Raw genomic sequence first — 20,312 nt, forward strand, 5'->3', positions numbered from 1 at the left:
ACCTTCCATTCTCTGGAAATCAGGTTAATAAAAACCTCTTTATTACATCCCACGCCTCCAGTCGGGGTAGACATTTATTATTGCACAACAAACCAAATATTTTTTCTGCAAAGAATCATATATTTCTTTGGGAAGCTCTTGAATCCTGTTTATATTGCTTTTGTACAATGGAAATCTTGCTTTAAATCCTTCTGGCCAAGAGGTTTATAATTCAAAAGGATTTTAACACAATGGAATATTAGTATGAGATGAATATAAAGAAGTGAGGATAAATGGAAAGCTTCACACAAAAGCAAAACCAGTTAGCTACCCAAATGTAGGCAACATATTTCCTAAACTGTAGGGAACAGCTAGTTAGGTATCAATTTCAGGACAGGACCTGGGGATCTGAAGGTGTTTGTAGAAGGATCAGAAGTGGTATAACCAATCCCTCCACTCACTTCAGCCCCAACAAATTCTCAGTTGCATGCCCTGCCCAATTTTCAGAAGTGCATTTCAGAAAATAGATGGAGCAACAGGAATCCATAGGAGACCAACAGGGGTGATCAGAGCAACAGACAATATCACCTGTGAGGAAAGGCTGCAAGAATTTCAGTCAATTAACCTTGAGGAGACTGAGGAGAAATCTAAAAGGATTCATCCAGTATGAGACAGGCTGTCATAGAGGTGGCAGTGAACTGCTCCATAGGTCCCCTGGGAATAGAATTAGAAGAGAGGGGCTTAAATTTCAGCAAGGTCTAACTAGGGAAGATGTTAAGCAAGTCTTTTAAAAGAGTGCTAGCTATAATTGAACATTTGGATGGACTTGAATTGAGCTTTCAGGTATTTATTACTATGCATTTCTAGAGCAGGACTGACAAATACCCATCACAATATACTCATGCTTCTTTGATCCTTCTTCAGTCCAGGGGCAGAGGCTGAGCAGCACATTGGGATCCTTTCCAACCCTCCTGGCTTCAGAGAATGCACATGCAGCAACAGAAAATGTGCCACTGGCTCTGCAATGACACCAGCAAACCAGACCCCGAGTTTCCATCCCACTGCAAAATGAGGGGCTCCCAGTGCAATGTGTGGTACTGTTCTGGGCAGACTCTGCACTGTGTAAGGGCAAACAAAGCTCCCTGGCACTCCTCTCTGGGAAGCTGGCCAGGGACAGGAATGGAAGGAACCAGCACAGATCCTTCCCAACCTCAGTTATTCCGGGAGTGTACACCAAGAGCAGAGGTGAAGCACCCTGTTTTTCTGCTGGCTCATTCCCAGCTAGAATCCCACCTGGGCCAGCTCTGCACTCTGCCTGATAACAGTGCCAGGTTCTTACTTGCCTCAGAGAAAGAGTCCATAATGGTGGTTTTTAATCCCTGGAGCTTTGCTGGTGTGGAGAAAACTGGGATTTTCTGATGAAGTCTGTCTCAACAAACGGATTTTTCTTCATACTGAAACAAAACCTGCCCTTGATCTTTAAAGGATCTTGGTCATTCGATCAAGCAAAGAATGGTAGTGTTCAAACTCTCTAGACTTTGTTGTTTTGCTCTCTCCCCACACATCTTCCTACCTGCCAGTGTTCATTGCCAATTCCTTATGGATAACATGTTAGAGGATCCACTGCATCAATGGTGCTGAGCAAGCTTCATTGGGACTGGCTGAGGGCTGCAGACAGGACTCCTCTCCCAAATTCTTAAGGAAGCACCTTCAGCTGTGTGAATTGAAACTTGATACAAATTTTATCTGTATCTGTGTATGTGACTTGCTGCTCAGCTGGTTGAGGTTTTGACACATTTCCTTACCCAGGGTCATGCCTTTTATATGTAACATATGTATATAACATATTGATAACTCTGTGGTTGTTTAAACACAGCAGTTGGGGTACAAATTAGGGTCTTTTCTCTGGAACAACATACAAGATCAGCAAGTCCTAAGACAGAAAACACTCTTCCCAAGTTGATTTGCAGACAGCTCCTGAAGACTGACCAAAGTTTGTATTCATGAGTCTTCCATGAGAAATTACTGGATTTCTTTCAATGTTGGGCAACACCTGAATTTTTTAAAATATTATTTTCATGTATCCTAATATGTTTAAGGCACACAGTTTTGACTTCAGAGGCGATTTTCCCTCTGCTCAATTTCGAAGAAGACTTGCCTCTGCAAGCTCAAATCTCAAAATGGGCATTAAAGTTCATAGTCCCAAATACTCCTTCCAGTGCATTTAGCAGAGCTCATCACTGTGAGGCATCTACAGGTTGATTTTCTCTGACTGAACACTCTCCTCGAAACTATTGCTGTCAGTCCATTTGGGAGCTTGAAAATAGCAAAACCACACATCTGTGACTTAATCAGAGATAAGCATGAGTGTGTATCCTTTGAAAGCCTCAGTACCAGACAGACATGATCAGGAATGTGTAATAATAATGTGTAACCTTACCCCTGAGGTTGGCCAAAAGTGTGTTTGTCTGTCCCAGCCCACCTCAGCACCACCCTCCATTTCCTGCTCACGTTCCTGGTGTGTCCATCCTTGCCATGCAGGGAAGTGACCTGCTGAGCTGGGCACTTTATCTTTGCTTATCTGGAAGTCCAGCTTGGGTCAAATGAACTTCTGACCCTTCTTTTCATCAGCTGCTAACATCAGGATTACTCAGCCTGGCAGGAGTACCAGGAGCTGGCAGACTGTTGGTGTAAGACAGCATTTTGAGGACCAGGTATATACTCAGCACTCCACAAAATGCCTAAGACCTGTCCCTTGTTTGCCAGCCCTCTGAGTAACCAGGTAGGCCAAAACCTGTGCCCAGGGAAGTGATTGATTCTGCCCTTCTGGAGTTAAGTGCCAACTTCTGGGATTCACTTCCTTGTGACTGATATCCATGGCTTCTTGCTCTAGCACTGAGGAGGCTGTTCCTTCCTTCCAAAGGCAGTCAGAGTAATGGATGTTGCTGCTGCTCCTGTCCTTTTATCTACAAAGTGTAGGAAACCTTTCTCCCTGAAAGGCTTTCAGCACCCACCACCCACAGGAATGCACAAATCACCAGATTATAGGGCGTTCTGCTGAGGAGTTTCTGTGCTCCCTCTTGGGGCTGGCCACTGCATTTGAACTAAACAATATTTAAAAAAAAAAAAAAAAAAAAAAAGAAAAGAAAAAAAAAAGGCATGACTGTCCAGCCTCCAAGTTACTGCATCCCACAGAAAAGAGAAAAGCCTGGCCTCTGTCTCCAGGGTTCAATCCAGGCAATGCTTCATGTTTCTAAATATGTCTTTGCCCATAGGTACACCCCAGTGAAATCCCTTCCTTTTGCCCTTGGGCTGGAAGGCTTTCCACTTTTTTCATCACCAAATTATGGGTCCTCCAAGTCCTTCTTCATGTTCCACACTGGTGCTACAGAGCCAGGAAGGTGCTTTCTTGTCCCTGCTTCCCCTCCATCACCTTCTGACTCAAGAGTGGGCATCAGCTATTTTTATGTGATGTCTTAGCCTTAAAACTCCTTTCTAGTTTCTTCATATTTCAGTTATTTCAATAGATTATCTTAGCAGCAGGTGTTATTCACTCCCCATCCCACTCTACCTCCTGCTTTTTTTTGCTCATTGATACTTCTGTACCTAACAGTTGCCAATAACATTATTTTTACACCTTACACCAAGGAAATTCATCCTCAGCAACAGCAAAGTCTCTTTTTTTCACTTGTGGGTTTGTTTTTATATTTTTTTTTTAATTTCCAAATCTGCCAGCTTAAAACATTGTCCTGTTTGTGGTTCATTTAAGCACATTAGTCATAGGGAGGAAACTGTGGAATTGAAATCCTTTTACTGCCTACATGAACCTCACAGTGTAGGCTTAGTGTTTAATCTTCAGATACTTCCTTTTCCTGCTTTGGAGAAATGGGGAAGTAAGCCATCAAATTGCCTAGTTCATAAAGCCATTGGACTAAAAGTCAATTTTGAAAACACTTCTTGATATGCAGTTGAAAAAATGTGGGTTCTCTCCCCCAAAAACTAGTGATAGAATTCAGCAGAATAAAACTGAGCCTAAAGGAAACTTGCATGGAAAAGGCTCAATTCAGAAAGTATGGAGATGCTCTGAAGAAGTCTCTGTCTTTCTGCTTCCCACAATTAAGGAACAGGGAAGTTTGAAACCCTTTAGTACTGACAACTCAACTTGGACACCACAGCAGGGGTCCAAGATCTCAATCCTGCTTTGTAATTTTAGCATCTGTGAGAGGTTTAGAGAAGAACCACAGCTTAGAGCAGCCCTCCCAGTGTGTATCTTGAAGTGCTTCATGATTTCTTGCCTCAGGTTCTTTGAAATTTCATCTGAGCCATCTGTCCACCACTACTCTTCCAGACAACTTAGTGCTTACAGGCCAAGGCAGTCCTGCTCACAGTGTGTGCTGGGATAGATCTCAATTTTTGCTTACAGAGAAATAAGGTTTTCAGATCACTTCCTCTTGGAATGGTCAGTTGTGCTCTCATTCCCTAAGGCTGTGGCACAGGACTGTAAAAACACAGCCTCTGGCAGTGCTACCAGTCAGCATGAAACCTTTCCTAAGGCAGGCTGTATCAAACATTTTATGGCAAGTGTCTTATATGTCTATTTATTTCTGTTTTCCTTAGACTCTGACATGCCTTGTCTGTAAAGACTGATCTTGAGTCACTTGCACAGAACGTGGCCTTTGACAATCCCCCACAAAAGACTCAGAGCCACACAGATTTTTCATCTCTTGGTAAACTAAATCAAACCAGCCCCTTTGAAGACCTGGCATTGTAATAATTGGGATGGTTTGTGTGTAGAAGTTATAGAGAGCACAGCATGGGCTGCAGGAGCCACTGGGCAAGGTCCTGTGGGAAGCTCTGCACTGTTACTGCCCTGCTCCAGCACCTCCTACAGACTCCCAGACCCAGAGGAATTCCTTTAAAGTCCCACTCCGTGGGTATTCCTGAAGTGAAGAGGTGAAGAGGAGCAAAGATACTCTGGTCCATCTCTTAGAAAGCATTCAGTGGGCAGAGGTGACCCCACCACAAGTGTGGGAGCTGCCTGCTGAGGATGCTTTGCAGCTGCAGCCACGCTGGTTTAGAGCATCTTGTTCAGAGCAAGAGCCACCAGTGAAAGTGGCTTGGACATGTCAGCTCTGCAGCATGAGAATCACACAACATTTATCAAACTCATTAGCTGTAGAATGAATGTAGAGATTTGTGTGACATTCTCTAATTTAGTGAAAAGGGAACAAAGAAATAAGCTTAAACATTGTTCCTTACCTCAGCCTGGCGTTTCAGCTAACGCAGATTTTCCACAACACCAGACATGACAGCAGGCAAAGCTCCCTGGGCAGCCACCTGAGTGCAGAATGAGCTCCACAGCCTCCAGTTCTGTGTGGCTGTTAACATCCAGGGAGCAGGAGGCTGTTGCACACCCATGGTAAAATAACTCTTCAGTTTAAACACAAAACTCTTAAAAATATTTTTCTGAGAATGAGTTTTTGAGTTCAGGACACACTTAGATAAATTATTCTATACCTGCATGCTGGAAGTGTATGAAGTTCACAGTTCTTACCCACCTGACACAGCCTTTTGTAGGGCATGAGCTTCTGTGCTGTTTTCCCTTAAGACTTCTTTACATATGCAAAAAATACTGAGAATCTGTGTGGAAGCTCTGGTGACAAATCCTTTGAGACTCTGACATGAGGAAGGAACAAGCCATCTCAATGAATAATTTTGCAGTTTATTAGCATAGTGAAGTGTTTTGATTACTTTTGCTTAAGTGAATGACAAAGGAACCCTTTTATCACATACCCTGCTCATTTCACTATTATTTGTCCTATTCAAAGCTATCTTTTTTTATTTTTTTCCAATTAGGCACAGGCATAGCATATTCTTAGGACCAGAGGTGTTATGACACTGATATTAATTAAAAGGCTACTATAGAAATAATAGATAATCTTGTGATTAAGCTGGGTGTCTCAGATGTTCAGAGTCTAGGAAAACAAACAATCCCAGAGGGGGAAAGGATATTTCTATTTAACCTTCATAATTTGCAAGTGCTCAAGGTATCTGTGTGACTTGTTCACATTTGCCATGCAAACAGAGCATACAATAAATCTTAATAACTCAGCATGAGAGGAAGGGAGAAGACAACAATATTTCTTACCTCTCCAGCTGGTTAACTCTCCCAAAGCACTGCTCACAGCCTGGCTGGGCTCACTTCAAACCCTCTAAACACAGACTGTCTCAAATGATAGTAGATCCTCATGTTTAGCCAGCTGTCTTTTGTGCTTTTTCCTTTGTGGAAACGTAAAGAAAAGAAAGACAAAAAAAGTAAATGCTTAAGTCTTACAGGCTGTGACTTCTTTAGGAGCAGTATAAGGAAGAGAAAGAAATGCTGGAAGTCAGTGGACAATCCTGTCCTTTGTGTTTCTAGAGGGCATTGCTGTCCATATCAAAATCTATTGTTTCTCTTAGAAGGAGTGTGAAAAAACCAACATCTGCCTTCACTAAATGCACTGTTTCTGCAAGTCACAGGGAGGGAATCTTGCCAGGCTGCCCAAAATCTCAGATACTGGTTTTAAACAGTGCAATAGAGCTGAAGCATGAAGGGAAATTGCAGTTCTCCTCCCCTGGCCAGACTGAAGGAGATGGTGTGTGATAATCCTAGGTGTATTAATTGACATTTAGGAGACTAATACTGCAATGATAAAAAGTTCAGATCAGTGAGAAACACCTCAGCCTTGTGAAAATTTAATAAGCTATCATGGATATTTTCTGCAGTTTAATGTACCCAAGTGCCAGCCATACAAATTTTTCCTGTCTGGGAACCAAACTGGAAAGTTTTCACACTATTGTATTTGTAGAAACTAGCTATCAGGTTTATTTTTTTTTCCTAATTTCCATTCTTTTCCCCTTCTTTTTAATTTTTTTTTTTTTTTTTGCTCACCCTTTTTTCAGTTCCCCACTTTTCCCAAGACACTGATTTCCCATCTAACATTATCTGAAACAGAGCTAGCTTTTTTCTACTGTGCATTAACCCCTGCAAAACTTAATGGGAATGCAGAGAGGGATAGGTCAGTATCATTTTCCCTGTCATTTGAATTCCATTCACCACTCCTGGCAATGCAAAAGGAGGATCTCCAGTTCTCCAGTTGGGTTCTCTCTTACAGTGGACTCAGTGGGAGAGCTGGGTGTGTAATATACATTCTTAAGAGGAAAAAAAAGGTGTCTTCATTACAGAAATATGTATATATATATTTGTATGGGTTTTTATATGAATTGACATGCATACAGGCTAATAGTGATGCTTTAGACATCAATCCTGCATTAGAGGGCACTTTGAACAGATGTCAATCTCTGCAATGTGAAGAAGAATCACAGTGTGTTTTTTCCCCTGTGGTTAACCTTGAAGTTATTTCAGGTGGTATTTTTCTGGGTATGCTGCCCTGAAATGGAAGGAAGAACTGTTCCTCTGCCATGCCCTTGTGTCTGTGAAAATCCACAAAGGGATGTGCCCACAGTGGCAGCTGCAGACAGAGCCCTGCTGCCCCTGCCCAGCCCTGCATTTCAGAGGCATGGCACAAAGTCTCCTGGGCTTGGAGCCTCTCACCCACCAGCTGGGCTGGAGGGAGAATTCAGCTCTTTGTGCAGGTTTGACATTCTGCATGAGGTCATTATTCAAGGGGGTTGTTGTCACACCAAAGCAATCCAAACCTACAAACACCTCTTGGATTGCTCAGCTCCTCTATCCATGGGAAAAGAAAAGGTAAATAAGTATGTGAAGGGAGCATCCAGTCCTAAATTCCTTTCCTGGGGTGATCTTTTTGGGTTGCAAGGCTGGAGCTCTCCCTTGTAATGACTCTCTGGCAGGTTTGAGACACCTCGTGCTTTAAGAGCAGGAGGAGAAGTTTGTCACAGTGGGACTGGAGGGTTCTCCACCTTCCACCCTTGGCAAAGGCCAAGAGCAGCATTTGTAACCATTCAGTCATCCCTCCCTCAAACACTCCATGATGTTTTCACAATTCCCAGGGTGGGGGAAAGATCCATCCTCCCACTTGTGGGTCTTGGTCCAATCCTCTTCCCCTTGATGCTCTGCCCAAATATCTTCCTAGTGCACATCCTTGGATGTTTTTTTAATGGTCCACTGACTTCCAGGATTTCTTTCTCTTCCTTAAACTGCTCCTAAAGAAGTCACAGCCTGTAAGACTTAAGCATTTACTTTTTTTTGTCTTTCTTTTCTTTACATTTCCACAAAGGAAAAAGCACAAAAAAATTAACCTTGGAAGCCAATCTCATCATACAGATCATTCTTTCCTGTTGAGAAACATGGCCTCTTCAGCTGAGAAGGATGTAGGAACTTCTATTTTTACAAGTAAGTACAGCAGCTCTAAAAATGGCCTCTAAACAACAGAATTGAAAAACTGTTGATTTTTATTGGCTATTATTCAGGGTTGCTGCAAGCTAAAATATGAGTGACAACATAAAACAAATAAAGAGGTAAAGGTAATTCAGTTTGCTGTAGTGTTCCCTTCTTCCACTGCACTTCTCTCTCTGCAGAGAAACACAAAGCAGCTCTTTATTCTTTTCCCATTCCATCATTTTTTCCTGTATAGGTTTAAAAAATAAAGTAATTAGACAATAATATAAATACTGGTGGTGAGCAATTGATTTTCACACTTCTCTCTAGTAGGTGAAACCACAGTGCAGATAACCAGTGCAGCTGGACCACACTAATGACCACCTGAGTTTTTACAAGCAATTTGTCTTTACCACAGCATCAAACCTTTTTAAGAACCAGGAATGTATTTCCCTATTAAGTCTTTAATCTTTGGTTACTGAATGCAACCATTTACCTTTAAAGCCCCAATGAATATCTGTTGAAAAAATGATAATTTGTCCTTCAGCTTCCCTGAGTTCTCAGGTGCAATTAAGCTTCTCTACAGAGGCATCATGTTAGGATTTATCTCACCTTAGGTGTTTCTGGGATAGACATTTACTGCTGGGTAGTCTAGACATGTCTTGGACTGGTTATTAATGGAGAGAAATGAGGGATTTTTAGAGCATGATTCACCTGACCCTGCCTTTGATGTCCAGATGAGAAGATTCATCTTTCCTCAAAACTCATTCCTCTTCTGTTAGAACAGATATCAGGTGCTGGATTTACTTTATTGGCTTTGCAAATGCAATCAAGCACAGAAAAGAATGAAAACCTACCATGGAAAATTAATAGGCTGATTTCCTGACAAATTTGGCCAGTAGTGTTGTAAATAGGTGCAATAAAAATAATATTTGTGACAGGACACTCTCACCTTCACCCTCATGAGGATTTCCTATCTATTAAAATGGAAGAGTTGGTAACTGTGGTACTTAGATTTGTGAAACAGAGGCTGGTGGGGGGTGCTGGGAATCAGGGAGATGCTTAAGGGACTCAAGAGAGAAATCTCACAGAAAGCTCCATCAAAGGCTTGGAAGATGAAGGAAACTTCAAACTGACTCCTGCACACCCTCAGGAGCACTCCAGGCAGACTCTGGCAACAGCTAAGCAGACATGTCTCTTGACAAAAGGTGGGCCAGGATGGATGGATGGATGGATGGATGGATGGATGGATGGATGGATGGATGGATGGATGGATGGATGGAGAGATGTAGATAGCTGTAGACAGGTAGAGAGATGTAGATAGGTAAGTAGAGAGAGGGAATATTTTGCAGCTGTTTGGCCAAGATAAAAGCAGTTTTGTGGGCTGGATGCTCTCAGCTGGTGGACCTGGGGTCCTCCCTGCCTGGTTCCAGCTCAGCCTTCTTCCTTTCTTTGGGAGAGCACCAAGCCCCTGATGGGAGGCCATGCTTATGGCAGAGGGGACAGCCTGGAGTGGGCCCATGCTGGTGCTCTGCTTTGGCTCTTCAGGAGGCACCAAGGGGTTCATAGATGGTGGCTGTGCTGGGAACAACAGGGAAAGGGATCACGAGGTCGTGTCTCCTCCAGAGCACGAGATACGTGCCTGGAACTCAGGGCATGGAGGCAGAGTCCTTGTCTCCATGAATTCTAATTTTTTATCTGAAGAAATTCTCCACAAAGGATGAAAGAGGCCAGGACAGGGATGTGGCTGTGTGTGGCTAGTGGAGAGTTTGAACCTAATTAGCAGTTAATTGAGGTGCTTTAAGGCACACAGCACACCCACACTGCAGCAGCTTCTAAAACCAACTCAGCTCTTGTTGCCACTTCTCTGTTATTTCACTAAAGCAGTTTTAAGGGTGGAGGTGGTTTTTTTGTTAGCTTTGATATAAAATCAAGCCTGTGCACGTGCATGATTTTACAGCTGTTCTGCCCCCAGGCCGAACCCCAGAACACATTGCTATCAGTGCCAGGAGGTGTTTTGTGTTCACTGAGTGAGATACAGCTATCAGGGTCTGCACCTCTGGGTGGGGCAGGGGCCAGAGGCACAGGGAAAGGCATTAACTTGATGCTCCACATCACTGCCTGACTGCTCAGCTAGATAACCCTGCACATCCCACAGCTGCACTGCTGGAGGGAAGTGGCCCTGGGGGTGCTGCCTGCAGGACCCAGAGCCAGGCTGCCAGGGGCATGGAGCTGGGTAGGTATCCCTCAGCTGCTGGCTGGCAGGGCACTCCTGCAGCATTCATAACTGCCACCAGAAACTGGTTTGCAGGAACAGACATCCCCAGAGGCTGTTTCAGCAGCAATCAGTTTATTTCATTTCAAGTGCATCTCATTGTGACTGGAGGCTGGAGCCCTGACCCCCCCAAAGGGAGGTCAGTGATTCTTGGCCTCACAGAGGTGCTCCAGAGAGGGTCAGAAATAGCCTTGTGAGGTTTCACAAACAAACAGTGGGGAACAGCCATCTGATGCTGGTTTCTACCTAAGGTGATGCCCAGGTGTTGGGAAGAAAAAGGGGCCTGTGTGGCTTGGGGAGCCCCCAGGATGCACCCCCACCATGAAAGTTTCCTCCTCAGTAACACCCACCCATCACCTTATGGCTTTGGTGGCAGAGAGCAGACACTGTGTGGTTTTGTTGTGTCCTCTGCTCCAGTGGCACATTCCTCAGGGCCACCTCTGATCTCAGGGGGGATTTGGGGTGAGTGCTCAACCAGGCAGGTGGCTGGAGCAGTCCTAGACCTGGTGGCCAGGCCAGGTCCCATGGCAGGGCTGTCTCCACAGTTACTGTGGGCAGCTTCTGGACATGGCATTATGAGCTGGAATAGCATGGAAATACAATCTAAGGACAAGAATGAGGCACCAGAAGATATCCCTGTTATCAATGGAAGCAGGAATGAGTGGTGTCTGCCCATCTGGAGCTGGGGAGCTGGAAAAGATGCAGGCACCATCTGCACATCAGTAACTTGACAGCAATACAGTTTAGGAAAAAACTGACATAAGTTTTAGATTTTATTCATTCGTACATTATTTACAGCAGTTGCTTTCATATTACAATTCTCTTTCATCTTTTCAGTTTTCACTTATAAAAAATTAACCAAATAAACCTTATATAACCAAATTTATCACAGCAGGTCTGGTTAATTTTCACAGTTACAGCGGCCATCAGGAACAGAACTTAAGTACCTACAAGTCATTTGTCCAGAGCACCTGGCCTGCCCCTGCCTGAGGACACCCTGCTGTCCCTGGAGAGCTGCCTGGCTCCCGGGGCTGCATGGGGGCCACGTGGGGAGGCTGCAGCTCAAAAGCCTGAAGCACACCGAGGGATAACTTGTACCCATCTTAACACCTGCCACGCCTGGGGAATGGTTTGCATTGCTACCTTGATGGTATGCAAACAGCTTTCCAACAGAGCTGACTCCTGCTTCCCTCCACAGAAAATGGGAGAAATTGATTCTCTGGCCATTACTGAGCCCCAGAAGTGCAGTAGCAGAGCGTGCTGGGGTACAAAACTGTGGCAATAAGTGTTTACCTTCTTCTGTGTGACTCTGACAGCTCTTCCTTTGGTCTGTCTCTCCCACCAGGAATGGAATTTGCAATAATTCACCCTTAACTGGTGAAAAGCCTGCACTGCATCAGGGCTGACAATGACTCAGCTCTAGGGACCCCACACGGGCAGGTTCTCTGCCAAGGTGACACCCACTTCCAGAGACTGATGGCCTTCCCTAGTACTTCATCCTTGTCCCCAGGTGCCACAGCACCTCTGAGGAACACACTGCTGCCAGTGTGCTCCTAACAGCATCACCTTCATTAACCATCTCCCTGGGCTCTCCCCCACGTGCTCTTTTGCTTTCCAGTGGTAATTATTGCTGTTTTAGAATGTGTTCGTTTTTCTTTGAGGACTTGTAGCCACTTCCCATTACAGAGTACAGTACATACTATGCTGAACATAGAAAACACAAGACTCATTTCACATTGGTCTTGTACAACGGGGAGGAGATGCAGAGTAAGAGGCTGTTTGGGGGAATCCAAGTTTCTTATTTAGACATGAGTGAGTAAGCCACTGCCTTAAACACAAGCAGTTCTGGGAAGCAATTTAGCCTGTTTGTTGTTTTTTTTTTTTTAACTGACATTGGACATTTTTCAAATGCATACCACACATCTGCTTAACACTACCAAAAATATTATTTTTTTCCTTTACTGCATTTGTCTCAAGAAGACTTTTGCTTTAATAAAATAACACAAGCACACAAACTGCTTAAAGCTAACTGCCCAGCACAATCATAAGTACAACTCACAAAGCAACTGATGCTTTGTTAAACCTAATTACATTAAAAAAAAAAATCAAATATACATATTACAAGGCAAAAGGATTAAGCTTTGGAGGAAAAGAAATTGGAAACAATATTAACTGTAAGTTCATTACACTTACACAGGAGTAGCTGCTTCTGCATTCAAATGTGTTACTTGTTAATAAATTTACAGTTGCATTATGTATTTGTTATGCTCTTGGTCTCACTGGCTGTCTTCTACTATTTAGATGTTAAAAGCATGCTCTCTCCCACAGGTGATCATTGTGCAATACAAAGGCAGCACTGAACAGTGATTTTAACTGTGATCAAACTCCAAATGCTGACTTGGAGCTTGTGAAACAATTCTTTCAAACAATACTGTGTTTTGACTGAACTCGCAGTTATTCAAATTAATCTCCTGATTTATTTTCTATGAAAGGTACTCCCAAGCACCATTCAGGTGCAAGGTTTTGGTGGGTGGGATAAGCTCTGTTGCACAGTCTCTATGACTGAGGGATGCAAGAGCACACCAATTTTTCCTCAAGATTCTATGTGGATCTATTTTGAGGGAGAAAAAAAGAAAGTTTTCCTTTTGCATTTTAAAGCTTACTTAACACTTAGCATTACTTCATTTTCTTTATGTGGTGCAGTATATTCCACTGCAAGACTCCAGTTAGTGGCCAATTAAAATGCCTTTATTAAGCTTTAAGTAGAGTGAATACCAAGAGCATCACACCAGCACTAATGAAACACAGGCCCCAGCACAGCCAAAGTGAGATTGTTCATTCAGAGGTAACCAGAGCTGGTTCCTGCCTTTGTGTTTGGCAGTTTGGAAGTCCCTGCAGTTTCTATCCATTTGCACCTCAGCCAGCAAATCTGGCAAATTAAAAGGCAGCAGACCTGCAACACATATGGGTGTGGATCAGTGAGCAACAGCAGCAGCAAGGATTGGGACAAGGTTCTGCAAAGCCACAGCTCCCTTGGGAATTCTGACCATGGGACTTTCTGTTCTTCCAGGTGGCCACAGCAAGGACAGGGCCCAGGACACCCCTGGCACCAAACACTTTCTGCTCCTGCTGCAGGTGTGCAGCACCAGGAGCCCACCAGGCACATCCCAACCCCAACAGCCACTGCTGAGCCTTGGTCCCACCTCCCCTAGCCAGGGACTCAAACTCTGACATCATGACCTGAAGAATCATCCTCATTTCTCATGGGGAGGAACACAGGGCAGGACAACCCCAGGTCCCAGCCCAGGGACAGATGTCCCCAAGGTCATTTGCCCCCTGAATTTGCTGAAAGGCAATTCTGAAATGAGTCCTGCGGGCTGCCCCCATGCACAGGACCAAGAAGCAGGATCACTTCTGGAGAAAGGTAAAGGCTTTTTCAGAGACAGCATCCACATAGGGACAGAGTGGAGGGAAAAGAACAGCTTTCCACTGATGGAAATGCCCTGGACTTTCCTGCATCTCCCAGCAGAGACACAGTAGCCATTCCTAAGCATCTTGCAGGTGCTGTCTGCTTCACTGAGGGAAAACACAGCATGAATTTACAACAAATACAAATTTAAGGGTTTCAAGTCAGACTAGAAACCACATTCTTTGCTGTTTTGATTGCTTAGCATTATCAGCCTGGATCTGTTTAGGGGCCAAGCTTCCCAAAGAGCTTACTGCCAAATATGACATGTGCTTGAGATGCCAGTTTGCTCAGGATGTGGAGGGAGTTCCCACTCACGCCACAGGGAATGGCCCAGGCTGTGCTGGAGGGCTGGGGCAACCCCAAGGCTGTGGACCTCAGCCACAGTAATGCAAATTTTCCCTTCTTTCCTGTTTTTTTTTTTTTTTTTTTAATTTTTTGGACATGGCACCTAGTGCTTTCCTCAGGGAGCAAGGGCTCTGTCCCAAGCCCCTGCAAAGGACACTTGAGCAGTGTCTCGTGCACAGGGATTAGCAAAAAAAGCCCCAGTCTAAGGAGGGAGCAACCAGGTGAGGAAACTGCACGTCTGCAGGCAGCACGAGGAGCTGTGAGAGCCCACCTGCACTGCAGAGTAAGAGCAGCTGTGGGAAAACCTTCACAAGTCTAAAACATCCTCCACCTAAATCTGAACTGGTCTCACTTAACCACCACATTTACCAGCCTTGGGCTCAAACCCAAGACAAGCTCCACTCTTCCTCACACTCCTGCCAATGCTGTCCTTGGAAAGAGAAACCCCCAAAATCAGTCAGGAAAATCCCCTCCCATCTCACACTGATGTGGGTCTCTGTTGGAATCAAGACTCAAGGACTGGCAGTAGCTCCAGATCAGCACCTCATCTGCTTGGGACCAGTCCCACAACCACCTTGTGCTGCTCCTCACTCACCCAGCCCTGAGCTGGGATGGGGAGAGTCAGGAGATGATGCTCAGGCCCAGAGAAAGGGATGTGCTGATCTTTTCCAAGCACTTTGTTTAAACCAGTGCACCCTGAAAGGTGCAGAGCAGAGGGATGGATCTGCCAAAGGCAGCTCAACCTCAGCATGTCACCCTGTCACACTGTGGTCTACCCACACGCTTCCCTGGCAGCAGGTGAGCCTGGCATGGGCAGAACCCAACACCCCTGACCCCAAAGCTGTGCATGGGAAACTTGCCATGAATGCAGACAGAACAACAGTATCATGTGGTGCTTTGAAGTCCAGCCTTGGCAGCCCTGGCTGGGAGAGCAGCAACAACACAGGAGGTTGTGCACCCCTGTCCCACTGCTTCCACCAGGGATGCAGCTCTGGCAGCCTGCACCATCTTCCAAGGAGAGCAAATCCCAGCCTATTTGGCAGCCAGCCCTTTCCTTCAGAAACAAGCTGTCCTGGCTGGAGAGCTGGGAGCAACCAGCTGGATTTCTTCCAAAAAGCCTGGTCACAAAGCAACTGGCAGAAGCATTAAGGGAATAAATTTTCTTGGCAGCTACTGGCCAAGTGGCAACAACTCAATCCTTATCAGTGGATTTCCATGTGCTGGGGAGGAATGCAGACAGCACCCCCAAAGCCACACCTTCCCAAAGCACCTCTTCCCCAGGAAAAGCAACAGGTATTACAATCAGATACTGTAATATCATCAGTAAAGTTTACACATTTTAGAAGAAAATACTGGTAAACCTGATGGTACTTCTTGTCTGTGGGATCTGGTGGGATTTATTCCAGGTTTGGATTTTCTGACAGGATGTGGAGTTTTATTTCAAAGGCACAGGTATCAAATAAAACCAGCAACATTAGTTTAATTAAATAGCCTAATAAAAAAAGTTAATGCTCAATTTAGACTTTACATATTCCTCCGTTATTAAGAGACTAGTTTTTGCTTTTTGTTTTTTTTTTACCCTTCTGGAAAGGTTTTAGTGCAGTGATTATATAGCAACAGAAAAATAAACTAAAAAAGGCACAAACTTTTGTGTTTTTTCTTTCAGCTTTTGCTAACACTTCATATTTGTCTGTTTTACTTCGGTTAATAAATCACTGAATGCAGCAAGAAAATATTCTGCCGATTTCTGTACACTATACAAGAACCCCTACCAACAGTACATTATTTCAGCTTCAGGAGAAATGTACAGCATAGAAAGACTTTTAAAAATATAGTGCCCCATAGAGAAATTTTGTTAATTAAACTCACGGTCTCTTGCTACAGCGTCCTTCACCATCCTCATTACCCCCTTATTGCTGGAACACACGCTGGGACTCTGCCCCTCCGACTCCTCACAGGCTGGACCGAGCCCAAGCCAAGCAATGAAAGGGCAGCTGGGGTTGTGCCAAATGGCTCCTCCATCCCCAGCAGCAGTGCCTGGCCCATGGCCCTTGCAGGGATGGGCTGAGCCCCCTGCCTCCTGCTCTCCATCAGCATCGCCAGCCACATCTCAGTGCTGGGAAAGCTTCCGGCTGGAGAGGAAAGGGCAGCTCCTGGTAGGAGTGGGACAGACAGCACCCCATGTCCAAGGTCTGTGCTGTCTGTCCCCTGATCTGCTCCAGGGCTCCTGTCCTCTCCCCACACCCCAAGGCTCCATCCTTCTGCAGTTCTCCTGCTGACTCTTCCACTGTATTTGCAAGCGTGGTTAACACATGCTCTACCCCTTCACCAACTTCATCGTGGTGGGGGGGGGGGGTTTCCCCCCTCACCACACACATAATACTTCATAAAATTATAATTGTTTTTCCCAGTAAATAAAGGGGTTTTCCCTTTAAATGTATTAGCAGAGCCAAACCCCTCTACCCATCTGAAATTAAGTGCAGCCAGAAATGGTTTTCTGTAATACCTCTGATACCACGCTTTAAAAATTAAAACCTACCAGTCTTCTTTTTCCCCAAGATGTAATTCATGCAAAGTTGCTATTTGTTTAAATAAGTTATAAAAGTTGATATCTCAGGCTAGAAGAAGCTGTAGTCTTGGTTATTCTTTAGTTGGCAGGCACTGTACATACATACCGGGTACAGACACATGCCGAATCTGCTTTGCATTGCTTTTTGCATTGTACAATTCACAAATCTGACATCATTAAAGCAGTTAATTACCTTTGATGGAAGGCTGCAGTGAGGCCATCTACATTTATCAAACAAGCAGCTGGTTAAGATAATAAGTATGCTCCCCCCCACCCTGGCGCTCCCCAAAATGCTATTATCTGTCACACGTTGCTTCTCTGAAGTGGTGGATTTGGTGCGCACATTAATGTGCAAATGTGTTGCCATAGGAACTGCAGCCTCCATTACGCCTCAACGACACCATTCAGCAAAAGCCAAAACTAAAAATAACAACAACAACAACAAAAAAACCCCTTAAAAATAAGATGAAAACAAACAAACAAACAAACAAACAAACCCCAAAAGGCAGCAAAGAGAAAGTCCAACGCACATGCGGAGTCTGGCCCAGGACTGCAGGTTACGCGTGGCTACGGACAGCGCAGGAGATACTTAGGTTTGATCTTAACTTCACACTATGGTACAATGGGGCTCAGTTCAGCCGATCCGAGTCTGTGCTGGCTTAGGAAGGAGGGGGGGGTGGAGCAGAGTCGTGGTTACCGGATGCACCCGGGGTCTCTCAGACATTTGGCAGAATGAGGCACATCCAAAAAAAGTGCAACACCAGTGCCGTGGTGGCAGTGCGATGTGTTTGAGTGCGTGCGCGCGCTTTCCTCTTCATGCATTGTAGCAAGCGGGTTGGGGCGGAGGGGCAGGGTGCACCCCCCACCTTTTCTCTGAAAACTATTAACCAGTAGATTACGGTAAGAGGAATGCATATTCTACTTACTGGTGTGTGAAATACTGAAAACTGCATTCAAGTAATATTTCTGCACTATTATGAATGCATCACTATGTTATCTTACACCTGGAAAAGGAGAGGACTATGTACACCGGAGCAGTTGTACTATTTTGCAGTAAGTTTCTGTGCTTTACAGAGGTACCTGGGAAGGAGAGGCCGCTGCTCCGCTCCGCCCCGCTGGGTTGCAGGACTCCCAGCACCACCACCTACAGCATGCGAGGAAGGGGTGCTGCTCGGCCGGCCCATCGAGCTGAACGGAGCAAACCAAAACGTGACGTGAGGGTACAAAAACTCTAACCCAAAATTGGCAAATCAATGGTGATGAGAAATAGAAGGATAATTTATTATTTTTGAAGGGGGAGAAGGGGGAAAAAAATACTTTTTTTTTGTTGTTTTGGTTGGTGGTGGGGGGGGTTTTTATTCTTCCCGCAGCTGCAGGCGGTAGCGGTGGTAGCGGACCTGGAAAAACATTCTCTCCAGTAAGGAGCGCGTCATCCCTGGCAGGGCATAATGTTCGACGACACCCACGTGCTTGAACCCCAAGGACTCATAGAGCTTGTGGGCTGCCATCTTCACGGCCGTGGTTCCCAGCACGACGGAGGAGTAGTTGTTGAGCATGGCGAACTCCAGCACCTTGCGGCCCAGGGCCTTGGCGATGCCTTTGCCGCGGTAGTTGGAATCCACGGACATGCGGCGAAGCTCCACCGTGTTGTCTTCCTCGTTGCCCCGCGCGGCCACGATCCCCACCACGTTGCCGTCCAGGACGGCAACCCAGAAGCAGGAGCCTGGGGGAGATAAAGCAGCACATGTAGTCACCCCTGATGGACAAGCGGCCATTGGCAAACACATATCTGGGAGCAGGGCCTGGGGTCCAAAACCACGTCACGTGTGGGACTAATGACCTCCATAAATAAAGAACAAACACTCTTTCCCTGACAGCGTGAAGGAAATGTTGTTTTCCCAAGGAAAATGCACAGGGGCTACAATCTCCTCTCGTAGAATACGTGAAGGTCTCCCATAAGCCTTCTTTTCTCCAGCCTAAACAGCCCCAGCTCCCTCAGATGCTCCTCACAGAACCTGTGCTCCAGACCCTTCACCAGCCTTGTTGCCCTTCTCTGGACATGCTCCAACATCTCAGCATCATTGGGGGGCCCAGAACTAGACACGGTACTCCAGGTGTGGCCTGACCAGTTGCTTAATTATCACTCAAGAAAGCCACTATTCAATACAGCAGCCAACAATGGGCACTGAGAGGTCTCTTGCCCAGATGAAAGCACTGACATTCAGTGCTCTGGAGCAATATGTCTTCATCCAGAGGAAGAAGACCTCATGACAGGAGAAACCCCTGGTGCAGGCAATGGCCTTCTTCCCAGCTGCTAAGCAGAAGAGAACCTGACTTGGGCAGCAGCTCCATCTTCTGCACCAACTCTGCCAACTGCTCCAACCCAAACGCACAGCCCATCTCTGTAAGACCTGAGTTACACAGCCTGGGAGCATGCTCAGGGGGGCAAAGGACCACCCCTCCTGAAAAACCAGGGGAAACACAAGTAAGACAACTCAGTACACTTTGTCACTGGAGGAGAGTAAAGCATGGGGTGGTGGTGGGAGGTGACTTTGCAGCTGCTGTAGGAAAAATGCACCTTGTGACTCCATGAAGGCATCTGAAAGAGATGCCCAAGGTTTTCCCTGCTTCCCTGTGGCACAGCTCAGCTTCCAAGGAAAAGCTGGCTACTAACAAGGGGCAGGGAACCAGCCCAGGTTCACCTCAGCACACCACACTCATCCTCACATTCAGAGCAATGTGCAGCTCCAGCGACGCTCACTCTTGTTCCCACTGTGAGCAAGTCATCATGCTGCTGCTATCTAGGTCAACAGCTAATTTTTAAAACACCAGGGCCCATCTTGACCCATTTATCATGAGCAGTGGAGATGTCTCTGCTCTGCTGCCACGCTGACAGTGCGACTTGGATCTCAGAACGTGATTTATTCAGACACGACCCCAGACGAACACCTACAAGCACTGAAATCAAGCAGCCACCCACCCTCTGCATACAAATTGCAGGGTAGAGAGCTCACTGCTGGTCTTAAAGTGCTCATCACGTGGTGGCTGAGCCCAATTCACTCCCCAGCCCATCCATCATACCTCTGGCCACACGGCGAGCACACCAAACGTAAGGGCCCACAGTGATCCTCACCCTACATGCATGGCTACCACTCCTGTAGTGTAGTTCCAAAAAGGAGGTTCAGGAATTTCCCCATGCTTGGGGAGCTGGGGCTCCACTCCTGGGGCAGCACCCAAAAGTGCCATGAAGCAGCCATCAACTGGTGTCCACTGGGCTGCAGACGGTGGCACAGTTGTCACATCCCCCTCATCCAGCCCCATGCACAGCAACTCC

The 20,312-nt window shown here is 45.7% G+C and overlaps 1 protein-coding gene across 1 annotated transcript in view; it reads right to left on the bottom strand.

Moving 5' to 3' along the window:
- Positions 1-11,381: 11,381 nt before the first annotated feature.
- NAT8L (N-acetyltransferase 8 like) overlaps positions 11,382-20,312 on the bottom strand; it is a 32,812-nt gene continuing 23,881 nt past the window's right edge. Inside the window, exon 3 of the mRNA XM_030239352.2 lies at positions 11,382-18,701. Within this exon, the coding sequence (XP_030095212.1) occupies positions 18,334-18,701 (368 nt within the window). The 3' untranslated portion in view covers positions 11,382-18,333. The remainder of the gene's footprint in view (positions 18,702-20,312) is intronic.

Source organism: Serinus canaria, chromosome 4, assembly GCF_022539315.1.
Source record: "Serinus canaria isolate serCan28SL12 chromosome 4, serCan2020, whole genome shotgun sequence".
Taxonomy (NCBI): Eukaryota; Metazoa; Chordata; class Aves; order Passeriformes; family Fringillidae; genus Serinus; species Serinus canaria.